The sequence below is a fragment of the Melozone crissalis genome, unplaced genomic scaffold, assembly GCF_028551555.1.
Source record: "Melozone crissalis strain CALT ecotype California unplaced genomic scaffold, PUWL_Pcris_2 ptg000004l_1, whole genome shotgun sequence".
Taxonomy (NCBI): Eukaryota; Metazoa; Chordata; class Aves; order Passeriformes; family Passerellidae; genus Melozone; species Melozone crissalis.
In genome coordinates, this window is record NW_026535782.1 from 42,364,347 (window position 1) to 42,380,180 (window position 15,834).

At 44.8% G+C, this 15,834-nt stretch overlaps 2 protein-coding genes across 2 annotated transcripts in view; both read left to right on the forward strand.

The window, feature by feature from the left end:
* CSNK1E (casein kinase 1 epsilon) overlaps positions 1–11,131 on the forward strand; it is a 37,771-nt gene extending 26,640 nt beyond the window's left edge. The window contains exon 11 of the mRNA XM_054275457.1: positions 11,113–11,131. The gene's annotated coding sequence lies outside the window, so the exon portion shown is untranslated. The remainder of the gene's footprint in view (positions 1–11,112) is intronic.
* TMEM184B (transmembrane protein 184B) overlaps positions 1–15,834 on the forward strand; it is a 30,170-nt gene that overhangs the window by 1,369 nt on the left and 12,967 nt on the right. Inside the window, exons 2-3 of the mRNA XM_054275470.1 lie at positions 11,113–11,373; positions 13,652–13,817. Coding sequence (XP_054131445.1) covers positions 11,173–11,373; positions 13,652–13,817 — 367 coding nt within the window. The 5' untranslated portion in view covers positions 11,113–11,172. The remainder of the gene's footprint in view (positions 1–11,112; positions 11,374–13,651; positions 13,818–15,834) is intronic.

Below are 15,834 nucleotides of genomic sequence, written 5' to 3' on the forward strand. Positions count from 1 at the left end.
CCTAAAAGGGAGCACAGATTTCTCTAGAAATGTTTGTGTTATTCAGGTTTCTAATACTAAAGGTTTGTATTTGTGTGATACTGTTTGTCAAAAAAAATAAACTCTCATGCTTTTTAGGATGTTGGCTAAGTACTAAACAATACGGGTTTTGGGAGAGCTTTTATTATGGTGGAGGTATCCCAGAAAGGCCTACTTCAGGCTTTCTTTTCACCATTGTTCCCAAGAAAATTGGTTAAAAGCTGCTCTGGTCTAAGGGAGCGGGTTTTTAGGTCCTTAATACTGTCATTATTAAAGTTGTGCTGTAAACCTTAGGTGGCATGGAAGCAGCAGGTGGGTGCCTCTGCATGTGGAGCAGGAGTGATTTGGTCCTGCTGCAGAATGGCTGGGGAGCTTTGCCAGTGGAGTCAGCGTTTCTGACCAGCTCGGTGGCGCGGGCAGGTGTTCGCTTTGTGATCCACTCGGGGCTCTGCATCGGTTCAGAGTGCTGGACGGGTGGAGCAAGGGATGAGCCAGCCACTCCCGGCCACTGGGCACCTTTTGGACTTCAGTTTGTCTGTCTCCTTAGGACACGTGGCGGTCTCAAGGGGAAGGTTCTTAGATAAACTGGTCAGAAACTGAAGTTCAGTGTGACTAGCTGGTCTGGCAAAAGCATTCTGAGCTGTCTGGTCTCTAACCATTTGACAGAATCCAGCTAGAAATCTGCCTTGTTCTCTGTCAGGTTCTTTGCCTGTTTGCTGGTAGCAGGCTGGGAGGTGAGCTTTTGCAATTGGGGATTAAGATTCTTTTCTTCTCATGGATAAAAGAAGGGTGGGTGGGTTTTTTTCCTAGCACAAAATAGCTTTTAAAACACCTCCTTCCCCCTCAAAAAAGATAGTCTCTTTTTCTACCCAGTTCTACTGCTGCACTAACTAAAGCATCTAATAATCATGTTTTGGTGTAAGATGACAACCTCTTAATTTCCACATGGGGAACTTACCCTTCATTCCTTCTCCCTTCCTGTTTTGGTTTCTCTTTTAATTGGCTTATGTTTACATTGAGGGAGATAATTGTTACCTGCTCCTTCTAGCAGAAGTGCCTGTTTCATTTTCCAGCAGCTCTAAGGATATCTTTGAGCTCTTGCAGGAATGTCTGGTGGAAGCAGTGCATTCCTCAGGAGGTGTTTGTTGTTTGGTCCTGGCTGCTTCAAGAGCCCAGTGTTGTATTGAATGAAGTTTGAAGTAAAACACGAAGTTTCAAATCAGACTTGCTGATTCTGAAGTGCCATTGCTATGACTCATTTTCTCAGTGTTTCCAGCCTAAAACTGAGGAAACCAAGGAAAGCAGCAGTGAATGTACAGGTTGATCTGTCTACAATATGAAGAGGACAGCACAGCCTCAGAGAGAAATTGCATTTAGCCTTTGTACAGTCGAGTTTTCTAGTACACGCCTGCTGCTGGCTGCCCGTGTAACAAAGCAGCTGGGTGTTATTGAGCGGCCCTGGCTGGGGGCAGAAGCTCTTCTCTGCTTTAGAGTTTGTGATTGATTGTGCTTGTCAAGGCCCTGGAAATTTGAGGTGCTGTAGAGAATAGCACTGGGTTGGAGTTTTGTGTGCTGCCTTGCCCAGCTGTTTGCTTGGAGTGCTGTGTCTGTTGTGTGCTGTTCTTGCTTCTTCCCAGACTCATTGGGTTTGCTTTCTTGTGGTGGAAGAGTGGTTTCCTGTCAAGACATCACACCCTGCCAGCATGCTTGGGACTCTGAAAGCAGTTTGACACTGTGATAAGATGAATTGAAACACTTAGCTAAAACAACTGTAAAATATTGTAGTGCTTGAACTGAAAACACCCTTATAGTAAGGGATTTAGGGTATTTTTTTTTCTTCTTTCCTTCCCCTCCCATTTTTTTTCTGGGGTCTGGTGGGTTTTTTCTGTGGTTTTTTTTTTTTTTTTCCCCTGCATGGACTACTTTTGGGGAGAGCAACTGGACTTGTTTTCAGTGCATCAATTCCCCAGGAAAGTTTTGGAAGTGAAATTCTGCCAGAAAAAGCTATGAGTTGCAACCACCCTCCAGGAGTCTCACCTCAGTCTCTCTCTCTTCTAACAAGAGGCGGGGGCTGGAGTACTTGCTCATAGCCAGGTTCTCTCTCTTTAAAAATCAGGTCAACCTCCATGGGGTTTTTGTTTCTGGTGGTGTAAGTAACATGTCTGGGAAGGCAACAGAGCAAGCTGTGTCCAGGGAAAATACAGTGTATAGGCAAGCTGCTCAGGAACTGTGCTGTATCTGGCTTTGACCAGGTCTTTATAGCCCTCGAGGGGAATAATTCACAGGAACCTGAAAAGGGAAATAACTGACATTCTACCTGCAGTATTAACCCATCCACTACCTGGCTATTTGTCTGCCCACCCTCAAGTCTGTCTCTGTATTGAAAGGATGGGAATGTTGCTATTATTATCTTACAGTCACAGTGCCTGGGAGTCTGATGATACTGAAAGGATCAGCTATTTGAGGATGTTGTGTAATGAAGAGTGACCAAGAGCACAGAGAGTTGGTGTCATGGCCTCACATTTTTTGTGTCTAGCCCCAAAGCGTCCATCTCTGCCTGGGTATTTTGTACATGTGGCCCCCAATCAACTCGCTAGTAAAAACAAAATCCCTCTGATTCAGCAAAGAAAATGACTGCAACATGTTACACAGTGCAGCAGTGAGGCGTCAAGAAGGAGATGAGATGAAATAACACCTTAAAAGCTGACCTTGTGGACCCAGTGTTCCCTCCTCAGGCTGCAGAACATGACATGGATGCTGTTGGAGGCTGCTGAGCTGATTGCTTGGGAGCTGCAGCTGCCTGGTCATCTCCAGCACAGATACAGCCTCAGCAGCAGTCCTGTAGCTGTGTCTCTGTCCAGGTTACTTGAAATGAACGTGGACAAGTCAGTCACTTCAAGAGGCAGGTTAGAAGTGAGTGAATTTCTCTTCCTGGCTCACCATATCTTGTCTCTTCCTTGCTCTTTTTGCTATGAAGGAATGGTTAGTGGTGGGTAAAGCCATTTGCAGCTATTTGTCCTGTCAGCTGGGAGTGACTTCTCTCCTCCAAACTCTTCTGACTTACAGACTTCCTTTCCCCCGTCCCAATGACTTTGTGATGGCACTGATTTTACAAGAGTCTTAAGCCAACAGTCATTCATACAAATTCCCTTTCAAGTAACTTCATGCAACTGCATAATTTAATGTCAGAGCATCTGGAAACATTGAGTTGAAGCTTTGTCCTTTTTTTAAGCACGCACCCTCTCGGGTTGATGCTTGACGTGATTTTTTTCTCTATAGAGAAGATGCATTGCTGCTCACGGCTTTTAGTATAAAGAGACTCCCGTGAGTCCAGGAATACAAAGGTCCTAATTCAGCTTTCAGAACTTTGCCTCTGTAGTATTTTTATTAACAAAATGGCTTTATAGTGAGTGTGGCCTTGCATGCTTTGTTGAGAATCACTGATTTTACTCCTGCAGTGTTCATCACTGCTGCATGTCTGCCCCAGAGAATGATTGCTGGGGAAGTCAGATGTGCCATTGCCCTCATATGCACCACTGCACAGTTGCCTAGACCTCTGATAAGATGTCTGGGTTCTTTCAGCTCATTTACTTGCTAAATTGAAGTGTGGATCTGATCTGATAGATTCTATATGTCATCTTCTGGATGGAGAAATATACTCTAATGTATTAGAAAAATTTCCTTTGTGTGTGACTGCCACAAGTTCAATACTTTTCCATGCTGCTGTAGAGTTTGAGTTTTGGTTCTTCTTAAAAGAACCATATACCCTGTGGTAATTTAAAAACTGTTGTCTACCCTGTCTTGGCACTCAGAGGTGGGAAACAAAAAAAAAGTGTTGGTGGAATAAGTTCTGATTTGACTTTGTTCCTGAGAGTTTGGAAAATGAAATGCAAACATCCTCTGTCATGTGGGACACAATTGTTTACAACACATCCTTTTTTCTTCTTGCCTCTTTCCCCTCTGCCAGTTGCAGATCTTTACACTTTTTCTGTGTTTCTCCCCTGGGAGCAGAGGGCTTGCCTGGTTTGTGTGGGGTTGGGCTGTTGGGAGTATGGGAAGGGGATGCAGTGCGTGGCCCGAGTGTATTTGATCCTGTTCTCAAAGCAGAAAAGGTTGGGTAGCATCCCTCCTCCTCCTCTCCCTCCCCCTTTCTCTCTTTTTCCCGTCTCCTTCCAAAAAAGGGACTAGATGTTAGATATTGACCTATCACAATGTGGGTCAGTCCACAAAAACAAAAAAAAAAAAATAGGAGGAGGAGGATGGGGGGAGGAGGGCTGTGCAAATACAGTGAGACAACAGAAATTAATAGAGCAGAAAAAAACTCTGGAAAGAAGAGTGCATGGCTCAGGGTAAAAGGGTTTTGTTGTTGATTCTGAGTGTTTTTAATGGGCACATGGGGAGGGAAAGCTTCTCTTAGGACAACTATAGGCTAGCAAAATGGGTGGGGGCTGTGTGAGCTGCATGTGCAGAAAATTTTTGTGGTGTTCTCAGCTTTTAGTTTCCCTAAAATGAGGAACATAGGAATGTGACCTTGTCGAAGGTTAAATTGTTTATGTGTACAGTGCAGTCTTACGTGTATGTAGGCATGGGATCATCTCTTGAGTATGGCTTAGTGGGTGTGTACCTTGCCATGTGGTTTGGTCTGCCTTAGGTGCCTGACTCCTCTGCCTTCTGCTTCTGAGCTGAAGGCTCCCTGTCCCACTCTTGCGACCCTACTGGTCCTCTGTCCCAGTGACACTTTCCCCTTGTTTCACTGACTGTACCAACAGCTGGGAGACTGAGACTGGGGCATCTCTGCAGACTGCTCACTCCTCTGAAGGGATAACACTGAGGAGAGCTGCATTTGGACCTGCACTTGTTGTGCAGACAGACAAGCACGTTGAGCTGCCAGCACTGTGTGTGTTTGTGAGCCTGGTGAGTGCCTGTCTTGTGACTGAGCCCAGCATTGCTCATGTGTGTTCACAGCTACCCATGTGTGCCTGTGTGCCAGGTGTGCATTGTGGGCTGACTTGGACAGACTTGAAGTTAAAGCTTTGTCCAGCATGAGCAGTAAAATGTAGATGAGTTGTACTAGTTAAAATTGCATGCCAGGTCACATTCTTAACTCTGATTGTTTTGAGAGTGCTACTGGAGAGCTTAAAAATGCTCTGTTGGGACCTTTTCATGTCTCATAGCTAAGTAAACTAGATGCTACCCCAGAGAGCAAAAGCAATTTAAGAAGTAATAAATGTGAAAGCATTTGATTTTTCTTGGATTGCTATCACTGATTTCAGCTGTGCCAATGACTCTCTTACTGTGTAGTGTAGTGCTATTTTGTCCTATCTACCTGCTCCTTTTCCTCTCTTTTGCCATTTCAACTGGTGATGCCATCCCTTTGGGTGTTGAAAACACCTTGGATTAATTATTTATCATATATATCTAGCACAATAGAAAGAGCTGGTCCCAGTTGGCAATTCTAGGCATTGTTATAATTAAAATGGTCTAAAATAAACATTGAACCTTTTTGTCCTGTGTTTTTGTATTCCTTGTAAGTCTAGGACACATTGTCAAAAACATTAAGCTGCTGCTTTCACTAATATAAAGCTCTTGCTTGTGTCCTAATAAATGCAGAAAGTTCAGGCTCTGATTTATCTACAGCATGGCACTTCTGTATTGGCCTTTTTAGATCCAGAATAAAGATAATTTCATGGAGAAACTCTTGAAGAAATAAGAATTTGAGGGGAATGGGAAATGTTTTTGTGGTATTTTAACCAAGTTCAGTATGGTGGATATTTAAATCAGTGTGACTGTGGAGTAGGTTTTAAGGAAGAACACTGTCTTGTCTCATAGCTCTCCAGCAGAACCTTGCAGCCAGGTTGGGTGTGTTTTTTTGGTGTGTGTCTTGTACAGCAGAAGGAGGCTTAGCTGTTAAGACTCTTTCATGGGATAGCTTTGTGTATCATTCTTTGCACAGTCAGCAGTTTAGAAATTAAATACTTTCAGCCTCGGATGAGATGATCTATTTTAAAACCACAGATTGTTTTTGCAGATGGGAGAGAACAGCTTCCGAGTCCTGCTGTTTGGGGTTCTTTTCCTTTTGGCACTGGGGTAGGTCTTGATCAGAGCAGGCAAACACCTCCTCCTTTACTAGATTGTGTTGGAATATTCAGATGTACCCCATGGAACTAAAGGACCATGCCTGAACCTTTCTTCCCTCCTCTTACACTGCTTTTGTTGCATCAGAAGTGAGGTTTTCATATTTTTTCATAAACAATTTATGTTTGTTTATGTAGAAATAGCTCCTCCTCAGTGGTAACATTTTCCATGCCTTTATGCCAGCCAAAAATGAAGTTTTTGTTTTCACTTTTGCCACATCCTGTCTGTTTTCTGTTTTGAGTCTATTTTCAGCAGAAGAAGCTGCCATGTTAATGTTGGAGACAGGAGGTCTCTGTTTCCAAAAGATACAGGACTGGCAATCTGCTCCTGATGGAGAATTAGTGTGCTGTTTTTTCTGTGGATGCAGGCTGTGTGGACACATCCCTGCTACTTTACATCTGTGTGGTGTCATTAAGAGAGCTGGTCCCCATGCCATTTGGAGCTTCTTCTCTATCAAGAATCTTTGTAACACTGTTCTGCATCCCTGGGTTTTTGTCAGGATAGTTATCTTGATAGAAACAGCACAGGCTTTGTTTTGTTTTCTTTTCCTTTCCTTGCATTGAGAATCCCTCCAATACTCCTAAAGTGTTTTCAGAAGATGTGTTAGGTAAGTGTAAGAGGTTTGATGTTGAAGCTAATGCCCTGGCAGCACAAGGCCTTGTGTTGCTCTAACATACATAACTTGTGATGACATCTGGGCAGGACCAGGTGACAGCTTGTAGGGGATGGGAATGTGATCCCTGCCTTCCCTGTTGGGAGGTGGTTGTGGATAGACCTCAGCACTGCCAGAAACTCCTGTAACCCATGTAGAAGAATCATACTAGCTCTGGTCCAAGTTTCTTGTGGCCATCCTGGAATACACCTAACCTGTGTCCAAAAGTCCTGTGTGTTTATGTAGATGTACTTTTATGTGTGCTTGTTTCCAGTTCCCAAAGTTTGGTGCTTTTCAGGTGTCTGTTGTGGTCCAGTTATGTTGCAGGTTACCTCCGGGGGGAGCAAGGTAGTCACTTGGAGATGGGGAAAGCTCCAAGAGTGAAATCTAGAAGTGTTGAAATATTTTCCTTTGATATGTTTGGGAGAGCTCTCCAGAGGGGGAGAATAAGTGTGCAAGGAACTTTACTCTTCCTTGAACTGAAAGCAATGATGAAACAGGTGGGAAGAGAAAACAGGACATAGCAGAAGAGTAAGAAATGCTTCAAAATTTAATTTGCATTAGATTGGTTTGTGTTGCATTGGTAATTTGGGTTTCCAAATGCCCCTAATTTGACATATGGTAATGTCAAGCGCTTTCCTCGTGGTTTGGTACCTTGCAGTGCTGGGAACTGTATGGACAGAGAACAAAAAGATGGTTGTTCCAGGGAGCTTAAAATGCACAAGAAACAACAGAGAAATACAGCCAGCTGGGAGGAGCACCAGGAAAGAGATCACAGCCAGGAGGTGATGGAGGTGAATAGGGAATAGCTGTATGGCTGTTGGAAAGTACCTTTTTACCCAGGCATGAGAGTAAGCAGGAAAGTGTGTTGTGGTGCTGGCTTGGGCTGTGGTGGAGGTAGGTGTCTAAGAAATAAATGTCAAAACACATTCACAGTGTAAGAGGGAAGCTGCTGATACCAAGGCACTGGATCTGTACCTTATCAAGGCAGTATTTTTGCTGTGACATGTTCCCAGGCACTGCCTTTTCTGGGCTTTTGTGGGCTTGTGTCCTGTTGCACAGTGGAAGAGACATCTCAGAAGCAAGGCCTGTTGGGACGAGTTGCCACAGCCCACCCTCACAATGCTCTTTTTAAAAAGGCAGAGGAGGAGCTAGCAGACTGAGCTGGTGGCAGTGAATGAGCTGAAATCCACTTTCCTGATTAAGGCTCCAGTCCTCTGTGCTATTACCTGTTTCTTAAGTATAGACTGGAATTGCTCTTACAGCTTCAGCTTCTTGCATGCAGTAGAATTTCATAACAACAGCTTTGTGCACTGCTTATACCTGTCACTGTAGCTGTGGTGTGTGGGACTTGAGGAGATTAGAAGGGATAATTTGGAAGGCTTATGTTAATTTTGTGGATTTTGGAGTACAGCGTTCCTTCATGTTTCACTAGCAAGGAGAATGAGCTGCAAACTGATGCGCAGAACCAATAAAAGGTGTCAAGGAAATAAAATGCTGTCCTCAGGGGCAGCCCTGAGTGCTCATGGGTGAGGTGGTTTGGGTAGCAGATGTAAGCCCTGTTTGTAAGAGAGTTTGTGTATTTTCTTTCAGAACACAGTGGTGGAAAAAGTTATTAATTTCAATGACTGTGTGAAGTGAAGGAGATTAGGTGAAGAATGATGCACAATCCTGTAATTAATGGTTGTTGATGTATAATCACAAGGGGGCAGTGTTAAGATTACATACACAACTTCAATTTATGACTGACCTTGCTTATGAATACATAACCCTTGTCATGACAAAATGCTTGTTGGTTACTTTTTGCTGGTTTTACTTATTTTTAAATGAGTGCAGAGACACAGAAGAATTCCCTTTCAGATCCTCAGTTCTCTTGATGTTACTGCTGCTGCTTTTGGGTCTCTGCTGCTGATGTGGTTTGATTAGCTGGAGTGTGCAGGTCCAGGCCCTGTTTCTCCTGGCACCTGTGGTCTGCTGTACAGATCCTCTCCCCCATGAACTTTTGGAAGGGCTTAGCAGCTTCCTGTCTTGCATAGCTCCCAAAGTGCACTGGGATGTGCAGGACTGCAGCTGGCTGGACTTTATTTAGGGTTGTGTTAACCACAGGTGCATCTGCTCTGATTTCATTTTAGATGTGCCCTTCTTGAGCTTTGTGGAAGCACTCTCAGCACTGTGCATATTCAGTTGCTTCAGAAGTTACTTGGGTAGAAATTCCTTTCTTTTAAAAGCAATAAAAGCCTTGCTAACTTGTGACATCTCCACCCAGCCTCCATCTCTCCAAATATTTAGATATAGTACAGATGATGAAATATGTGTGTGTATGTGTGTGTGTGTATGCTTAGAAAGCTCAAAACTTAAGTTACATTTTCTGTACTGATCAGGACTGGAGAGGAGTTATCCTACTATACATGCAGTTATGGAAAGCTGTAACTCAGAGCAGGGATCTGTTGGAAAGAACAAAGAAAAGCCAGGTTTGACAATTATTTTGTAAATTAAAGCACAGCACTTGTGCAGCTCCACCTATAGTAAGACATGCTTAAACAAATCTGAGTGTTTCCCAGAGCATTTCTTTTCCCCCATGGAAGAAAGCAGAAAGGAGGTGGAGTGTGACATGAGGTAACATCAGACTGCTGCACACTGGTGATACGAGTGTGTGTTTTGGAACAGCCTGTGCTAAAGGGGCCGTTTTTGTGCCTTAGTGTGCATGTGGAAAGGACTTGCTACTGGCACTCTGCTTTTACTGGGTACCTGTTCCCTAGTTTGTGCTGTGGCTTCAGGTGGAGCAGGGCTGGGGCAGTTCCTCTGTGAACATGTATTCTCTTTTGTGTTCTGTAACAAGCTGTCAGTAGGTGACAGATGTGCCCTTCCCTGGTGCAGCTGTACACTCTGGCAATGGATCATTGGCCTTTCCAAAGCCCTTTCCATCCACTGATCATAAAGGCCTGTGTAGGAGCAATGACTTGAGCTTTTATAGAAGTGCTCTTGTGAAAAATATTAGGAGGTTATCAGAAGGAGGCAATGTTGTGCTGTTGCCTTTGATAGGGGGATCAGAAGCAGCTCTTCTAATGGACAGAACCAATGGCTGCCTGCTTGTGATCTTGGTTTAAGTGGATTATCTTCCTACAATCCAGAGGTCACACTAGAGCCTGCTTATGACCAAATTGAAAATAATAGCTGCTTTAGATCTTAGACCTTCAAGAATTTGTTCCATTGAAAGAAAATAGCTTTTTAGCCAGGAAATGGCCAAGGGTCATGCTGTTTTGAAATCTTGCATATTCTTGTGTTCTGTATGTGTTTTTATGTGTCAGCTGGCTTTTAAAAGCCAATCAGGTTAAATTCACATCATGTAGAAAACAATGCAAAGTTAGTAACATTAATAACAGGCTGGCTAAATGTACTGTGCCATGCGAATTTTGGTAAAAGCATGACTTCATGCTGTTCACACTGTCAAAATGAGAAGAGCTTTCAGTTCATATCCTTCAATGAGAGTGCTTTGGGCTGAGTGTGGTTTTCAGCATGGCTGTAGGAGAGGTGGGTATTGCTTGCTGGAGGAATTAGGAAATTCTTCCCTCTGCCCCCCGCCTGCACAGGGACACTGTGGCACATGTTCTTGTTGCTTGTTGCTGCTTGGCAGGCTAGCCATGACAGTAGGACACAGCAGAATAGCCTGTACTCTTATGGAAAATAGAGATGTTAACTTAAGTGTGCCTGTCATCTTCCAGTAGGAATGGTTTAGATACCTCCTTCTGATCTTTTTACAAGGGTGTGTAGTGATAGGACTGAGGGAAATGGCTTTAAACTGTGAGTAGGTGTTAGGAAGAAATTCTTTGCTGTGAGAGAGGTGAGACAGTGGCACAGGTTGCCCAGAGGAGTTAGGGATGCTCCATCCTTTGAAGTGTTCAGGGACAGGTTTGTTGGAGTCTGAACAACCTGGTCTAGTGGAAGGAGTCCCTGGCCCATAGCACAGGGCTTGGAACTAGATGGTCCTTAAGGTCTTTTCCAACCCAAACCATTCTATGATTCTGTGATCTCTGGTGAATGCTGTATTCATCTTATATGTTTTTATTGCAGAAGGGGGGTGATGATGGCAGTGGCCAGATTTCATGATCTCTGGGGGGCTGTCAGAGGTTTCTGAGTGCCACATGATCTGTTATATCACAAGGGGTGGCAGTGGCAGACACACCCAGGTCCTGTTCACAAAGCATGTGAGCAGCCTGGTGGAAGGCATGTGAGAGATGCAAAGTTCTGTTACATTCCTGACTCCTCTCAGCTGGGTTCAATTGCTTTGTGGTTCTCTTCCCTGACAGGTCTTGGCCCGTGGGCAGCTCTTTAGCAATCCCAACTGGAACCTCACACCAAAAGACACCATGATTATGATGACTGATGTCACTGCAGCCCCCAGACTGGGGTCAACTGCCACCACTCCAGCTGTGGCTCCTAACTTCTCCTGGATGCCAGAGGATGGCAGCCCCACGGCTGTGGAGCAGCCAATATTCCTCATGACCACTGCTGCTCAGGCTATCTCAGGTTTCTTTGTATGGACAGCTTTGCTCATCACCTGCCATCAGGTAAAACCCTGTCACTTGTACTTCTCATCCTTTCCTTTTCCCCACATGAAGAACAGACCATTTCCACAGTGTGAATGGAGAGGAAGCACACTCTTTAAAACTAGCAGGTGTAAAACATTTGACCATCTCTTGAAGGTTTGCAGAACGGTGTGTTATCTTAGGTCATCCTTTCACAGGTCTTTAGCTGAATATTGCCAGTTTTTATTGTGTCAGCTGTTAGCTAAAAGATCCTAGTCACCTGTTGTTTGACATTCCTCCTTTGATCTCCTGTGCCAGTGGATTCCCCAGGCTGAACTCTGCTGCGGAAAGGAGTAGCAGGAAATGTTTCATTTTAATTTTTTCCTCCTCCACTCTCTCTGGGGCAGGTGTCGTGGGAGCCTGAGTAAGTCAAACCCTGCATCCTGTTCTCTGCCTCTCTTTCATGCAGTTGTCATGTGAACTGAAAAATACAGTGGGGAAACACAAGCCCTGTTATTTATCAACCCATGTTTTGTACCTGTTGGATTGTAGGTTCCAGAGTGATGACTAGAATGTAGAAAAGTACAGCCTATTGGTGGAGTACAGGGGCTAGTGAAGGTAAAAAATGGATTAGTCACAGATGAATAAGAGTAACACCTGCAGTTTCACCAGCTTGGGTAACAATTACAAGTGCCATGGATCCTCCTGTCAAATTGATCACCTGCTGAGGGTAGGAAGAAATTTTCCTGTGCAGTGTAGCATTGCACAGTTAGGCATTAATGGCCTTCTCTGAAGAAACCCATGGAGGTCAGTGCCAGAGAGACACTGCTGATTGGAACACGCTGTTGTCCTCTTCTATGGCAGCAGTTCCTGTGCTCTCCCAGGCACACAGATCACTGGGCTCTTCTGACATCCCAAGGGCAAAGCTTGGAGTCATCTGAACTCTGGTGTCAGCTGTCTCTGTGCTGGGTGAGATGTGTCACTGGGATTGTCGCAAGGCAAAAATATCTCTAAGGTTTGTTAGCTTACTTTCAACCTGTTCTCCTCAGGAAATGAGCTTCTTGTGAGCTCCTCACGGGTCAAGAAGAGGAATCAGAAGTGTTTTTGAGCATTTCATAGGGAAAGGAAACAGAAGTATTTATGAGCCCTTCAGTCAGTTTTGACCAGGGAGGAACAAGCAACAGGCAGCTGGGGAGGCACAAGCCCCTCTCCCTTACAGTGCAAAGATGAGAGTGTATGTTTTTTTAGTCTCTGAAGAATCCTCATAGCACCCCAAAATGCAGGGTGAAGCTTCAAACAAATGCTTGTACCTCTTCAGGCAGCAGAATCAGTCAGTGGTGAGGCACATATGTAGTCAGCTGGCTGCTACTAATTCCAGCAGCTGGGACAGCAGCTTAGTGAGAATTGCTGTACAGAGGCCTCGCCTCTCCTGACTCCATGGTCAAGAGAGTGTACCCACAAATGGTGCTGAAGCTCTGCCTGTGTTATTAGGGCATTGCAGGGGTTGTGCTCATCTTCAAGGTGTGCTTGTGGTCAGTACCTTTTTGGGGAGGTGGGTATTCTGTAAAAAAGCATCTTAGGTGTGGGATTTAATGATGGCTAAGGAACTGTGAGTGGTGGGAGTGGGAAGGGTGGGGATGCTGTGCTGCCCCCAGCCAGTGACTTAGAGGGATCGGCATGTGTGCAGTCACACAGAGCAAACTGTGTGGTTCCTTTGAGCACGCTGCATGAGCTCAGTGCTCCCTTGATGGCTGACCCTTTGTGGCTGTGCTGTCACCCATGTGCAGGGTAACACCTTTTGAGCAGATGGGCTGTGGCTTATCAGCTTTGGGATGTGCTGTAAAGAGCTCTCTTAGGTTGTTTCAGGTGAAAGTCTCAAAAGCATCCAAAACAGCCAAAAGAGAGAGTGTTCACAACAAGTGTGTTTTTCAGAGAAAAGCAGCCTGCAGTGTGATGAATCTTAGGTACTTAAAAGAGGATAGCAGGAATGTGGAACTAATGACTGGAAAAGAGGTTTGAACAAAAAGAATATGGACAAGGTTATGTAAAAATAAACTAATTCCTTATAAGAAACTAGATTAGAGATGCCTCCATTTTCTCTTCCCTCTCCTTCCCCCTGTCTGCAAACTAAGGGTTGCTATATCAATGCCATACGATAACAGCGATTTATCTTTTCTTTTATGTTCATCACCTTGAGGCTGCTGGAGGCAATCGAGAGGTGATTTAGTGAGTTTGTTTTTCCTGGCCCAATTGACTCTCCAGTTCTGCTTTCTCCTCTGTGCTCCATGTACCCTGATCCCTGTCCCCTGTCCATCTCCAGATCTACATGCACCTGCGCTGCTACAGCTGCCCAAACGAGCAGCGCTACATCGTCCGCATCCTCTTCATCGTGCCCATTTATGCCTTTGACTCCTGGCTCAGCCTCCTGTTCTTCACCAATGACCAGTACTATGTTTACTTTGGCACAGTGCGGGACTGCTATGAAGGTAAGGAGGGCTCACACAGAAAATGAGGGGGTGGGAAGTCTCTGCCCTGAGAGAACTTTATTTCTGGTTGAAAACAGCATTTCAGGAGAGAGCATTGCTGTCACCTACTCAATGGTGTGCCTAACTGGATGACCGTGGCTTGCTTAGTGACTGAAAATCATAGAATTGTGGGATGGTTTGTCTCAGGGTGGAGCTTTGAAGATCATCTAGTGCAGCACCCTTGCTGTGGTCTGGGACACCTTTCACTTGATCAGGTTGCTCAAAGCCCTGTCCAGCTTGATCCTCTCCCTCACTGGCCTCTGAGCATGAGCCTTCCCTCCAGGGTTCTGTAGAGACTAAGTTTCTCATTTTCTGGGGTCCTTTGCTTCAGGAAGGTAAAAGCTTTTGGTGAAGCCAAAACATCTGATGGTATCTGGGTGTTAGAAAGTGACATATTGCTTAGCTCCTACCTCTTTTAACAGCACTTAGCAGCCAGAACTGCTTTGTCCTGTGTTCCTGGTGCAGCTTGTTAGCAGTGTATTCTTCTGGTCCCATCCTGGGGCCACTTGTGTGCTTGCACAGGGTAGCACAGTGGCCATGTGCTGGGGCTGGTAAAGTGTAAAGTGCTTTGGAGTCCTGTAGAAGAGAAGGTGCCATGTTCAGGATGAGCACCTGCTTGGTTTTGGTTATCTGCTGCAGTGATGTAATACCACTAGCACTGTATGTGAGGGAAATGGTTACTTTCCTGTAAATGCTATTGTAACTTCCCTCCTGGTCTCATCTTGTAAGAAGCATCTACCCACTCAGCAGAAGATACTGCGCTCTAGCAGTGACTTTTTGAGGACAATTTCTCACCATACCCTCATTAAATTCTAAATCATTGGTGCAGTTGTTTTGGTGAGATCTGCAATGCAGAGAGTTGCCCCTGGCCATGTGAACTGGTGAAGAGACCAGCAGGCCTTCCTTCACGTCCACAACAGTGCTGTGGATGCAGCAGCAGATGGCAAATGCACGCACATGATGCAAGAAAGCATCTTTGTTTGGGGTCTGGGTTTTTTCTTTCCCCGCCCTGTGTGTATGAGTCCAGCAGGAAGCCTGCTGCTCTCCTAGCAGCAGCCACTGTCCCCCTGCCTCTCTTGCCCTGGGAGTTTGCAAGCATTTGAACATCTGCTCAGGAGGCTGCTGGTGCTCCAGGGTTCACCTCGGCAGGTTGGCCTGTGTGAGAAAACTACAAGTGGAGGTGAAGACACCTTTGGAAAGCAGGTTCTCTCCCTCACTTTTTCTGGGGATTGCTTCAAAATAACCTTTTTGTCTCTTGCCACCCACCTCCTTTATATTTTAGAAAGGTTTTACATTGCAAAGTGAGCTATTAGAGAATGGAGGAAGAAGACCCTACTAGTATATTTTGAAAGCTGTCTTAAGCCATTTCTGGACTGTATTTTGTAGTGTGTGTTAGGAGGAGCCTGTTCTGGTTTTACTCTTTCATGTCACTGCTTCTTCAGAAACACTGATACAAGTAGGGTTTGTTTTGGGTTTTTTTTATGTTGATATCATGAATACCATCTGATGGATGTGGATGGGAAAGGGAGAATAGTTCTTTGCTGGTGTGATGAGCCTTGCTAGTTAGCACTTCTTTTGGGGATGAAGGGGCAGATATTTCTCCCTCTTGTTTTGTTTTGTTTTCTTCCTCTGATGTCATCTTTTCCCTAGTGCTTGGGGAATGGGCAGCTGGTATTGTAATGACCACATCACAGGGCAGGGGTCACTGGAGGACAATAGGAAAAGCTTAGCTTTTCTTCCTCTGGGTGCTGTCAGCTAAGTTGCAGGAAAATTGAAGGCAAAAGGGGTTACCGCAGTTATTTAAATAATTTTTCCGTGGTTGGTGTTTTCTGTCCTAATTAAAGCTTTGGCAGAATTATTACTGTGTGAATTTTGTTCAATAATAAGGATTACAGATAGAAGAACAGTATCCCAATTACATACATAGAAGCATGTGTACCACTGGCTTTTATGTGCCATAGCAGTCTTGCCAGCTAGG